At 29.5% G+C, this 12,382-nt stretch overlaps 1 protein-coding gene across 2 annotated transcripts; it reads right to left on the reverse strand.

The window, feature by feature from the left end:
- Positions 1-760: 760 nt before the first annotated feature.
- AP-1mu (adaptor protein complex 1, mu subunit) lies at positions 761-5,349 on the reverse strand. Of its 2 annotated transcripts, XR_011783148.1 has the most exons (6): positions 4,991-5,349; positions 3,961-4,091; positions 3,486-3,900; positions 2,578-2,934; positions 1,482-1,817; positions 761-1,421 (listed from the first exon to the last, which is right to left on the reverse strand). XR_011783148.1 is itself a non-coding variant. In XM_040723370.2 (5 exons), the coding sequence occupies exons 1-5, from the start codon at positions 5,258-5,260 to the stop codon at positions 1,719-1,721; spliced, it is 1,272 nt and encodes a 423-aa protein (XP_040579304.1). In that variant the 5' UTR covers positions 5,261-5,349; the 3' UTR covers positions 1,439-1,718. The 2 variants fall into 2 exon arrangements, 1 of the variants encoding a protein (XP_040579304.1); XM_040723370.2 differs by lacking the exon at positions 761-1,421 and having other exon boundaries at positions 1,439-1,817.
- Positions 5,350-12,382: the final 7,033 nt, after the last annotated feature.

Raw genomic sequence — 12,382 nt, forward strand, 5'->3', positions numbered from 1 at the left:
AGAATACTATGTACTTCATCTTATTTACTTTATTGAATCTTTTCTTGAATATATATCCTGACGCAAAAAGATAAGTCAATTTTGTTTGAAAAGGAGAGATAATTAAATGAAACCCGAAATATGATATTAATTATATTTGCAATTGATGAAAAAATCAGGGAAATCTTTATTCATTAAAAATAGACTTGGAGGAAGGGGATCGATTTTTTTTTTTTTTTTGATTTGTACTAAATTAGAGGAGACCTGGTCAGACAAAATTAATAAAACAAATCATCCACACCTCCTCATGAACCTTCTATAAGGAACCGTATTATGAATATATAAATCAAGAGTGGCTTGGGAGTTAGGTACTGGAGCCCTTGAAAACAAAACTAATATGGTTCTTATAAAATGGGAGTATTATTTATTAGAAAAAGGATTCACGGAACGATCATTGACATTGCTCATATAAATGGAGACTTCAACTATGAAGGTATAACTACAATAAATAGGGGAATTTATTTTATTTTAATCAAATGAACCCTCTTTCTCTCTCTCTTCGTTCAAATAGCCATCAAGATAGCAATCAGTTTGAAATAAATAACAGTGATTATTTACTCCTTTTATGAGAATGGTTGAACATATCTGAGCGTGGGATTTTGACTAAATTACATTCAACAAGAGATACAAAACGAGATAATATGACATATATTTTATTAAAATATATATATATGTAAGAGTCAAGAGAAGAGAAATCAAACGGATCTAATGAGCATGAATATTAAACAAATCATTGAATGAATTCATTTTATTTGAATTGTACAAATACGGTACTGCATATTATCATTTTAATCAATATCTATATATGAAAAATATGCTCACGTTATAGTGTTTTCACTGACGTCCTAAATAGGACCATAATAAAAAGAGACGTCATTTTGGGGGCTCAAAGTTGAAAGTATGAATATTGCATAAAATGGAGAAATTAGTAATTAATATTGATTTAACTCCATTGAATGGGTTTAGAATTAAAAAAAAAAGAAGGTTAGATTTGTACAATTTTTTTTATCGAGTAGAGACTAGAAAAGTAGAATAATTAGAAAACAATATCTTATTATTTCCATTGTAGTAGTTAATTTTGATCTACAATACGGAAATAAGATAGTATAATGATAAGATAAAATATTTTTTAAGGTCAGGTATATAATAGAGAGATGAATTTTTGTTGACACTAAGATATGTCATGGTTATTTTTTGGTCGCATTCTGACATGACCCAACAGTTGACTATTCTCCTTAATATTAATGAAAAAAGGGTTTTCATTTATATCAAACTTGGTTGCTCAAGGCCCCAAAATGGCAGATATACACAATGCTGACGTCACGTGAACGCGCTCTATTCGCACAATAGTTATGATTTGACAAGAGGAAAACAATAATAATCTAGATTTGAACAAAAATAGCAATAATTGAATCAACTTTATTTATTTTTTGTCTACTTACATATTTTTTAGTGATGGATAAAAGAAGTACACAAAGACCATTAATAATAATAATAAAAAAACATAACAATTAAGTATGGCCAAAAATATTTAGCCCCCCGACATATAAATAAAAACGACGTTAGAAGTGAATTCGGCGTAGAACATATACTAAAATATAATTGGAATGTAAATTTCAATAAAATAATAATTAGTAAGGATAATCACTATTTATCACTTTAAATAATATATCGATATATTAATTCGTTCTAAGTTGATAGTCTCCGTTTTGAGTGATGTAGCGAACCCAGGGTAAGGCTTGATATCCCGACTTTTCTATGATTTTTAAATATCTTACCTGCAAAAAAATGATGATGTAAAAATGAATGAAAAGTCAAAATGGCAATCTATAGCACGAGTAGAAGTACAGACCCCTTGAGCAGTAAAAACATACATAGTCAATCTAATAACTCTCCCCCTCAATTTCCTTTCAAGACAGTGAAGCAAGAAACAAATGATATTTACCATATTTATAATTGATTCATAGCAAACAATGACGTATAATTCCAGATAAGTTAATTCAAATAAATACTGTATCAATAAGAATAAAAGTGGATATTCTGGATTTTTTTTAAACCTTAGTACATAAAAATGGCCAATTTAATTATTTCAGTGTTATTTAAAATGATTAACTATTTTCCAAGAGATGGAAAAATAATCAAATTAAGAATTTAAGAAAATTGAGCTAAGACTTTTCTGATAAAAATTTCCGTGCAATTCTTGATTTCAGATAGTTTTATCTTAAATTAAAAAAAAAAGTTATCAATAAAAAATCATAATTTGGCTAAATTTAAGTTGAACGGAGGTTATGTTTTACGTCTGTTTGTTTGTCTGTTGGTCAACAGGATACCGGCTAAGGTTACAGATCCATTTTAATCTAAATTGATACGAAGATTATATGGTCACAGTTAATATCCATTAAACTTTGGAACATATTGAGGTACTGAGCACAAATTGGGTTGTTTATGTAGGTTTAATAAAGAAACTTAAGATTTCGTTTCAAAAAAATATTGTTTCGGAAAGAGTTAACGCAGTGTGGTATAAATCAAGCGACTCACTTGAATTCCAGAAGTTGTAAAATATGGTATTTCAAATTTAACATGGATAGGAGGTTTCCCTTCTGTGAGTTCCGACTCTACACTCGGTAGTCCAAAGTGAGCTCTCATAAGATACTCTTTTCCACCGGGGAAGGATTTTATAGTCCAAATGATGGAGGACTGTTCTGGTACATATTTACAATGACCAGAAGTCGTCTTGAATTTCGGAGAGTCTGCGTCATTAGGGACAGGAATGACTATTTCTACATTATTTGCAGTGGACCTCCTTTTGAACTGAGACTTTGCTTTAACCATATATTCAACTCGGGAGTGAGCATGTCGTTCAATCACAGATTCAATCCATATTAAAGGCTTCACCTAGGAATACATCAAAATAAGATAAATGATAGAAATGTATTTTAACATAATACATAATCATTAAGTATCATCTGTATTACTTCTAAGGTGAATAAATAAACTATATACTACTTATCACTTCAAAATATATTACACAATGACAAACAACGCGCTATACCTATATAAAATAGTCTGAAGCTAAAAATAATAAATCATTTTTCGAACAATTGATATGATATTGATTTTGAAATGGTTATTGAGATTGTAGCATTAGAAGGTAAAGAGTTTATATGGCAATATGTACAGGAACTAGATTTTGTTAAATATCGTTGCCATATGTAAAAATAAAATAATTAGTACAAAGACTTCAATACAAAAATAAATAATTGTGCTAAACATTACTATCTTTATAAATTTCTAAATCAATATTTTAGAACTAAAATTAAAATAACTTTCAAACCACAAATCGTAAAATCTTACATCCTAAAAATAATAGAAAAAAAAAAGAAGTTAATTTTAGAAAAAGCAAACCAACTTCATAGAAAACCTAATCAATTGAATCGAATACTTACATGCGTCGTTAGTCGATATGACATGAGTTCAAATTCACCGTCAGGTGGAATAAACGAAATCGTACGATCATTATCAAATCTGGATAAACGTACACACTGATGAAACTTCACATCTTCTAATTCCACCGATTTTGACTTTCCACGACCAGTACTCTCAAAAAGAACTTTGTCATTCAAACCAAGCCTCAATTCCGGCATCCCACTCAAATAGACTCTCATTTTAATAGCACCAACAATTTCCGATCGTAAAACATTTCCAGACGCACCCGCAAGTAAGTTGACAGATTCAATAACATCAAGAAAAACTTCGTTTTTAGTATATTTTAACCCCTCAGGACGCCAAGAAACGGCATTAGTGACAGCAGGAGGTGGTCTAACAACCACTTCTAGTTTATGACCTTCTTGAGTTATGTACCTGAAATATGACAAGTCATTGCATATTTTCATTTATTGCATATAAATATTGAATACGCACTCTTGGAGTATTTTACCGTCAGTCGTTTGGGGATAGCCAAAATCAACTAGCTCATCAAGAAGTTCATATATAATAACAAAATTATCACGAATGCTTTCTTCTTCAACATCTTTAAAATAATCTTCCATAACCTTAGAGAATATAAATAAATGATTAGTGAAAAGAAGCCATATTAATTTTTGGATAAACATAAACTAAGTACATGTAGTGGGGGAAATAAATAAGTAATTCCTATCCAAATATAAATCAATTTAAGCTCCGTAAAAACGTATCTCTCTCAAAAAAATGTATTTGACGATATTTTGTCATTGCAATTAATACAATCTTAGTTGCTGACTATTAATAAAAGTATATGCATGCTGAGACAATACATCATTGTTGGACAACATCGTGTATAATTTGTTTTAATGACATTAAATAACAGTCTTATAATATATCCAGTCTAAGTTTATCGTTACTTTTAGACTAATTTTAAAAGTAATACTATTACTTTCAAATGGATATTACATTTATAAGTCTTAAAATCCAAAAAAATAATTGTCATTTTACGGAGATTTAAGAAACTCAATTTGAATAGAAAATACTAGTGTATATATATATATAAATGTTGTGAACGAGTTGCAACCAAAAAATAATATGAATAATTTAAAATGAAAGATTTAGAGTACTTGGGATGAGGATGCCGCAAAAATAGAATATTCTAGGGATGATTGACATATTTGTGGTCTAAATTTTGACTATTTTAATAAAAACGACTCAAATATAAGTATTCTATGGCACATTATAAGGTGCAAATGCTCACGGCTATATTATTCATAAATACATAATAACTATGTAATTTTAATAGAGGAAAATAAAATGATAGCTTCAATGTATAGTTAGGCATGAAATAATGGATTAAAGACGAAGAAATTGCAACTTATACGCAATAGATATATATAGAAAGAGAGAGGAAGAGGTGGGACAACAATGACTAATGAGGCTCAATCAATGACATCCCAATAGAATCAATGACAAATGAGATGATTACAGAGCAGATTTTATGAAGTAGAACGAAAATCATGGCAATATTGGAATTCTTTCTCGTAGTAGCAACGACATATAAATTGTTTCTTTTAATATAAGCAAAAGTGACTCCATCGCTTGTGCTGATGAGTGGAGCACTTGAGCCCTCATCTTCGGCAATCGTCGTTTGTCCAATAAACTTCTCAATCACATTGTTCTCAATATCCCCTCTATAATTTCTATTGATGAGAACTTTGCCCTTCATATCCAGGATGTATATGGCACTCAGAACCATGATGAAAGGTGTGTGGATTTGTCCGTGTTCGTGGAGATGAGGTTCTGTTGACACTTCTTCTCCTTCTCTTTCTCTCTTTCCCTCCCTCTCTCCCTCTCTTTCTTCTTCTTTCTCTCTCTCTCCCTCCCTTTTACACAAACAGTAGTTATAGGTCGCTTCCAACTCCCATTCCTCTCTCTACTTATTTACTAATATCCATAAATTAGAAAAGAATGCATTGAATTATTTATATCCCTTGATTTATGTCTTAAAAATAGTTTATCAATTATAAAAATATTTTTATCGAGTTTTAAAACCTTATGAAAAGAAATATTTATGTCTCTATTGTCAAACCTATCAAAAGGAGTATCACTAAAAATATTAATATGACATCATATCTCTTATGATGACGACATTTCTCAATAAAATACCGACAAAATATGTTTTAATAATTAATTTAAATTACTTCATGAAGAACCACTGCTTGAAAAAGAAAACTTTCAAAATGAACGCATCAAAAAAAGTTAAAAATGAAGACATGTTTATATTGATGACGTCATTAGTTAAGTTAATAATATTAAAACAAATATCCATCTATACTTTTTTGATTTTGTATATTCAATATTGATATTATTCATTGGGTTCAAATGAAGGAAATTTTGTTTATGACTAGGGAAAATTATAGTTCTGGGCGAAAAAAATTTAATGAGAAAACAGGGGTAAAAATTATCACCCGTTATTATTTATTATTACGCCATGTTGGGGGATGAAAGTTGATCTATTTACTACATAAAATGGGAAAAAATTATATTTACCTTGTTGAAACTTAATATTATATAATGGCTTTAAGAATAAAAAAGACTTAAAACCTGCAATGATTATTATTTGATATCATTGGGCAATGATACACATTGATATTTGAATAAGATAAAAGTATTTGTACTAAAAATGGCTCGATGTATGCCATTTATTTATATTTTTTGATCGATTATGGATGAGAAAAGTAGAACAATTAGAGAAAAATATCTTATTATTGCCATTGTAATTGTTAATTTCTAGCTACTATTTGTGTACAAAACTAATATAATGATGTAATAACACTTGTTATTACAAGTGTTATTACACACCATAGATTTCATGGTAAAATATATATGTAATACATTTTTTGAAAAAAAAAAAAAAATTGTTGTAAAAATCAAAAATTCCTTCAATTTGGGGAGGGCTATAGCCACTCCAGCCTACCCAGCGACCACACTGATACAGAGTAACACTGATGATTTATTGGGAGTAACTCTTTGTTGGACTAATTAATTGTAGAATTGAAGATCGACATCGGAGTCATTCCCACCTATATCCTTACTATATTTATTTCCTTCCTCACAGCTGCTTACAGATAATCTAATATACCGTCATGATAGCTAAGCTGCTCTCCTCCTAAATTTCCTCGAATTGCCGGAGTGATCAAGGTTATACCATCATTTAGTCGAGCATACTAGAATTTTCATTTTGATGTACCGAATGCTGTGCAAGACAGACATATTTTGACGTCATATAGTTTAACAACCGTACTCTAACAGTAACAGTCAAAGGAGTTTATTTATAGCTACTCTTGGTAACAGTTATACTCTAGGTTGTGCCTGGATCAGGTTCAGCTGTTCTATCAGTCTCGGCCTCGGTTCTTTCATTTCAACGGTTTTGGTGTCGGTTCTTTCATTTAAACGGATCGGTCTCAGTTTTTTTTTATACAGACTCAGTTTGGTAACAGACACTTAAAACAAGCGACCCAGGAAATTATATTAGATACAAACAGGGTCGTAGCTACCTCATACGCAGAGTGCGTAGTGCACCAAGTTCCTGCAGGGGCCCTGGAAACTAAGATTGCTTAAGACAATGGTTTTCAAAGTGGTGGCCCTGAAAGGAGGCTAAGGGGGGCACAGGAAGATGCAGAATTGAGTATTGCTTTCGGTGTACAAAGTATGTATGTTTTGTATAATGTGGGCCTCGCTAATGTATTAGTGTAGGGTGTCTTGGCATAGTAAAGTTTGGGAAACCCTGGCTTCAGAAATATAATAGTTATCATATTTTTGGGGCTCGACAAGCTTAGTAGTGGGCCTGGATTCATAATCTACCTCATCCCTTCCCTCTTTTATTTACACCGTCTGCTGCCTAAAACTACTTTTGCAGATCCATAAGAAGCCAGTAGCCTTTTTATTCCAACTTAACTTTCAAGTACATTTCCCCATCCAAATGATAGTACTCTGAGATTAAAGTACCATTATTACAGCTTATGGCTTAATTATACCTAATGTCATTCACTAATTTTTTACACAAATTGTTGGTTTTTTACCAAACTTATCGACCCGAGTTCCAACTTCTACAGATTTATCTGAAAAGGACATGAAATATAAATATGTCGTACCCCATGTCCATGTTGGAAATTATTAAACCTAAGAATTTTATAATAACTTCGCCGAGTTTTGTAATTAAGGCAATTTTAGCTCTCTTATTTTTTACATTTTTTGTACCTTATTTAAATTGCATATATATTTTTTTATATTATTATTTTACCCAATGCTTCAAACAATCCACGTTTTTATTAGAAAATGGTCTTTATATTCAGAATCATTTGGGTTTATTAATGCTACAAGTTGTACTATATCTAATAAAACTTAAACGTGAATGATATTATGATTTATAAAAACAATATTTAAATACTTAAGGAAAAAACCCAACTTGTTTAAAAAAATACAAGGAAAAAAATATTATAAAATGATAACCCGGAGACATGTCTCCATCTTCGAGCAAAATTCAACTAAACAGATCCAAATCCTTGCTTTAAACTAGTTTTTAATAGACACAACCCAAGTCCTGAAATTCAAATAATAAGTTTTTATTAGTAGTGTACCGAGTCATCGGAATCGGCTCAATAAGGCCGATTCCATCAATACCTATCAGCAGCGTCAACAGGGGGTGTAACTCACTCACTCTTATTAAGGAATTTTTGTTTTTGACTAAATTTTTTTTTTGGTCAGGAGGAAAAATAGGTGTAAATTTTTTTTAAACATTTATTTTTTTTTAAAAAAAGGTCATTCAGGCAAATTATGAAGCAAGCAAAAAATTTAATATTTGAAATTTTTTAACATAATATATAATTTTTGTGAAAAGATATGGATTTTGAATTTTTTTCCAAAATATTACATTTTTGATTTGTTTGTAAATAGCTATGGATTTCTTGAAATTTTTTTTCGAAAAAATGTAACATTTTAGATTTAAAAAAAAAGAAAAGATTTTTGGTGAGCAGCATATTGATTTTTTAAGTTTTTTTTTCTCAAAAAATTATATATTTGAAATTTTTTGCCAATAGTTATGGATTTTTGAAATTTTCAAAAAAATTCCAAAAACCAATTTATATATAAGTATAACCCTGTGACGCCCTATGCACAATTATATGGATAATATGACTTATTTGAGCTCATTTTTAGCGACAAAATTTTGGTTACAAATCAATAAAAAAGCTAGACTAGGCATGGATTTCTCAAGTTGAAACTAGACGAAATTGTTGAAACAAATTCAAAAAATAATAATTAAAAAAAAAAAAAAAATGGAGTAGAAACATTATACAAATTTCCAGATTTGTACAGGAAATTTATTTCAGAGCTACAATTTAGAAAAATAACCAGACATTTTGAGTCAAGTTCGAGTCGTCACTATCCGTCCCGGTCCTATTAAAAAGACAAGTTTTCGTACTCCAGTAAGGGTTTATACATATTTCAGGTTCTGGAACAAGTATATAAAACTCAGTTAGGACCTGAAGACAGTTTAAGACCATTTGATCTCATGTGGGTCGAACCAGTAAAATAACAGAAAATAGTCTTTTGTTAGTTGCGCAATTAGTTTATAATGATGTATAAATTTATCTATTTTTTTTCCTATCCGGAATAAATAAAAAAACAATTTTTTTTTTTGTAATCAAGCAGTTGAAATTAGATCAAGAAGTATGAATTTTTGAAATTTTATCAAAAAATTAAATACTTGAAATTTTTGTACACAAAATTATTTTTTTGTGAAGAAATGTGGAGTTTTGAAATTTTTTTGAAAAATTTAATATATGATTTTTTTTTTAAAAAAATATAAAAATATATGTTAAATTTAGTTTTCGAATTTAAAAAAAAAATTAATTTGTTGTGAATAGCTGCTGATTTTTTATTTGTTTTGTAGATAAATCTGGATTTTTTATTGTTTTTTTACAAATAAATAGGGATTTTATAAAGCTTTTTAAAAAAATTCCATAAAAAAAGCCAAAAAAAAAAAAAAAAATAATAATAATTATATATGATTGAAGTTTGTATTGAGTTGTAATTATGTTACTAAATAGATGTTCTGTTGTACAAAAAAACTGTAGATTTTAAAATAGTGTTTTCAATATTTTTTATCAAAAAATTAAATATTTGACATGACATTTTTGAATTTTTTTTCCAAAAATTTAAATTTTTCGATTTAAATTCAGAAAAATCACCCACCCCCCGAAAAAATAAATATTCATATTTATATATTTTAATTTGATCTTGTGGACGTCCCTGATATTATATAGTTTTATTCGAGATTTCCCAACATTTGGTTCTTCAAATGGATTCCCATCTTACATCACAAACTTACAATTGAGATTTAAAGCAAATCTAAATTATCGATATATGTATACGTTTTAAATACATTTTGTAAACACAGAAAAGGTTTTTGGAACGAAAGAAAAATTTAAACAAAGCTATATTTGTCTTTAAAAAAAACTTTTTTTTCTACTCATTTTTCAATTTGAAATCCAAAATGCAATTTTGCAACTTGCTCTTTATAGTAAAAAAAGGTACCTACATCTGGGTTTGTCGTCACTTTAACCAGAGCAATTTACATAATTTAAAAAAAAATGGGACTTTAAATTATTGTCACTACAGCGTGTCTCACCGGATCATGAATAAAACTTTGGAAAGGTTTCGTTGACTTACTCAATAATTGCAAGTTTTTTCTGTAATATCAACTGGAAGTTCAATAAAAACATCTTGTGTCCCACTTATTGACGTGGGAATGAGCTATGATGAGATCTCCTGCATTGTCCCCTGCTCCAAGACTCAATACCAAGATTAGAAAGTTATAAGTCCTCAACAGGAGCTTTGAGATGAAGCCCGGAAGGCACAAGACCAAAAATGCTCAAAAGTGTGGGAAGAAAACTTGGCGATTTTCTGTCTCTGGTCAATGTAACCTCTGTCTTGAGCAGACTGCAGCCTCCTTGAATATGCAATCTGGGTTAAAATTGAGAGGAAGGTCTATTCCACCTCCCATGTGAATGTCCTAAAAACTGCCGTGGAGAAGGAGTGGACTGACATGTAAGAGGAATACGTGAAGAATATTTGCAAGGCCTTTAGTCCAAGGATCGAGGTCAAGTTTTAGATTTAATAGTTTATATTATGTAAAATAAATATATAAAGTCTCATTGTCTAACTACTTGTACCTTTATAGAGTCTAGATTTTTTTTTCTGGGAAAACGGTAGTATTTTTTAATGAATTTTTCAATTTGGGGACTAAAGATTAATCCTTGATTACAAAAAGCTACACAAGTCATCAAAGTAAATAGAACAATCCATATTGTATATAAAAGTGGTATATGATATGTTGATCATGAGTTTGTTTAAATCAAATTAAATCCTTAACATGGGGCTTAAAATCGATCAGTCCTTGTTATCAATCCTTAAAAAGTGTCCTAAATTTTAGAACGCCTTTCTAAATGCATCATAATATTATATTACGTCAGCTTAGTGAAACTTTATCTATCTTACGTGCACAGTAATAGTTTTGTTACTATTCTTAATTTAGCCTAATTGAAGTATCTTCTATTTTTATATAAATTGATGAAGATGTATTTATGATAACGTCACTAACTGATCTCTATGACGCCATCATTTAACACAGTTTGTCCTGTGGGACGGCTTTTGCGCGTCTAATTTAAACGTGTCCTTAAGATTTATGACTGGACGTCAAAATTTCAAAAATCAATAGATATTTCCTAATTGGGACTGGAGAGGGGGGCTACAGCCCCTCCAGATCACCCTCAGCGGAAGCTTCTATTACTAGTTGCAACTTGTATAATCAAATTGTACAAGTGGGAATTTTCAAATATTTATATATAATTTTTAAATATCGCTGTTTATTATTGGTGTCAAGTAGTAGTATTCAATGGGATTGTTAAGTCTATTTTTAGTAATACAGCCATTTGACTGAGTTTTATCAATATTTATTGTAAATTTTATGTAGTAAAAATATCAGCTTTAAGCCGACAAAATAGCATTTCCCTCAATTATGATACAATTTATGACGTCCGTGAAACGCTCTATTTACTAAAGTATATGTATACAGTGGTATCCGCAGGGGCTGTAGGCCTCTCCCCTAATATTTCCCCTAAATTTGTATTTAAAAAATTTAATTTTCCATGAATAGCTATCAATTTTTGATTTTATTTCAAAAAAAATTAAATTTTCCATGAATAGTTATGAATTTTTGATTTTATTTCTCAAAAAATTAAATTTTCCATGAATAGCTATGAATTTTTGATTTTATTTCTCAAAAAATTTAATATTAATACTCTAATTTTTGAACTTTTATTCCAAAATAATAAATTTTTGGAATAAAAGTTGTGGACTTTTGAAATTTTTTGGTAGATACCTATGAATATTTGAATTTTTTTGAAAAGTGTTTCATTTTTTTATGGAAAGCTGTAGATTTTGGAAATTTTTTTCTAAAAAATTTAATCATTTGTGAACAGCTTTGGATTTTGGAAATTTTTTTAAAAATTTTTAGTTTTTGGATGTTTAAAAAAAAAATTCTTCAACCAACCTCACATTTAAAAGCCCCTGGTATATTCAGTATATGTACAACCACTTCTCTTGAATTAATTTTCGTTGTCAAATTTGTCTAAAACTTCTCAAACTTTCTCAAAAAAAAAAAAAAAAAATGTTTTCAAAATTTCGATTTGAAAGAAAGGTCCCTCCAGAGATAATTTCAACCCTAGTTTCCCTCATGTGACAAGAGGTGTTATGTAAAGATACAATAAAAATGGAGAGTAATTCACTAATTGAGCCTTGAAAACTCCTAAGTTTT

The sequence above is a fragment of the Lepeophtheirus salmonis genome, chromosome 13, assembly GCF_016086655.4.
Source record: "Lepeophtheirus salmonis chromosome 13, UVic_Lsal_1.4, whole genome shotgun sequence".
Lineage (NCBI taxonomy): Eukaryota > Metazoa > Arthropoda > Copepoda > Siphonostomatoida > Caligidae > Lepeophtheirus > Lepeophtheirus salmonis.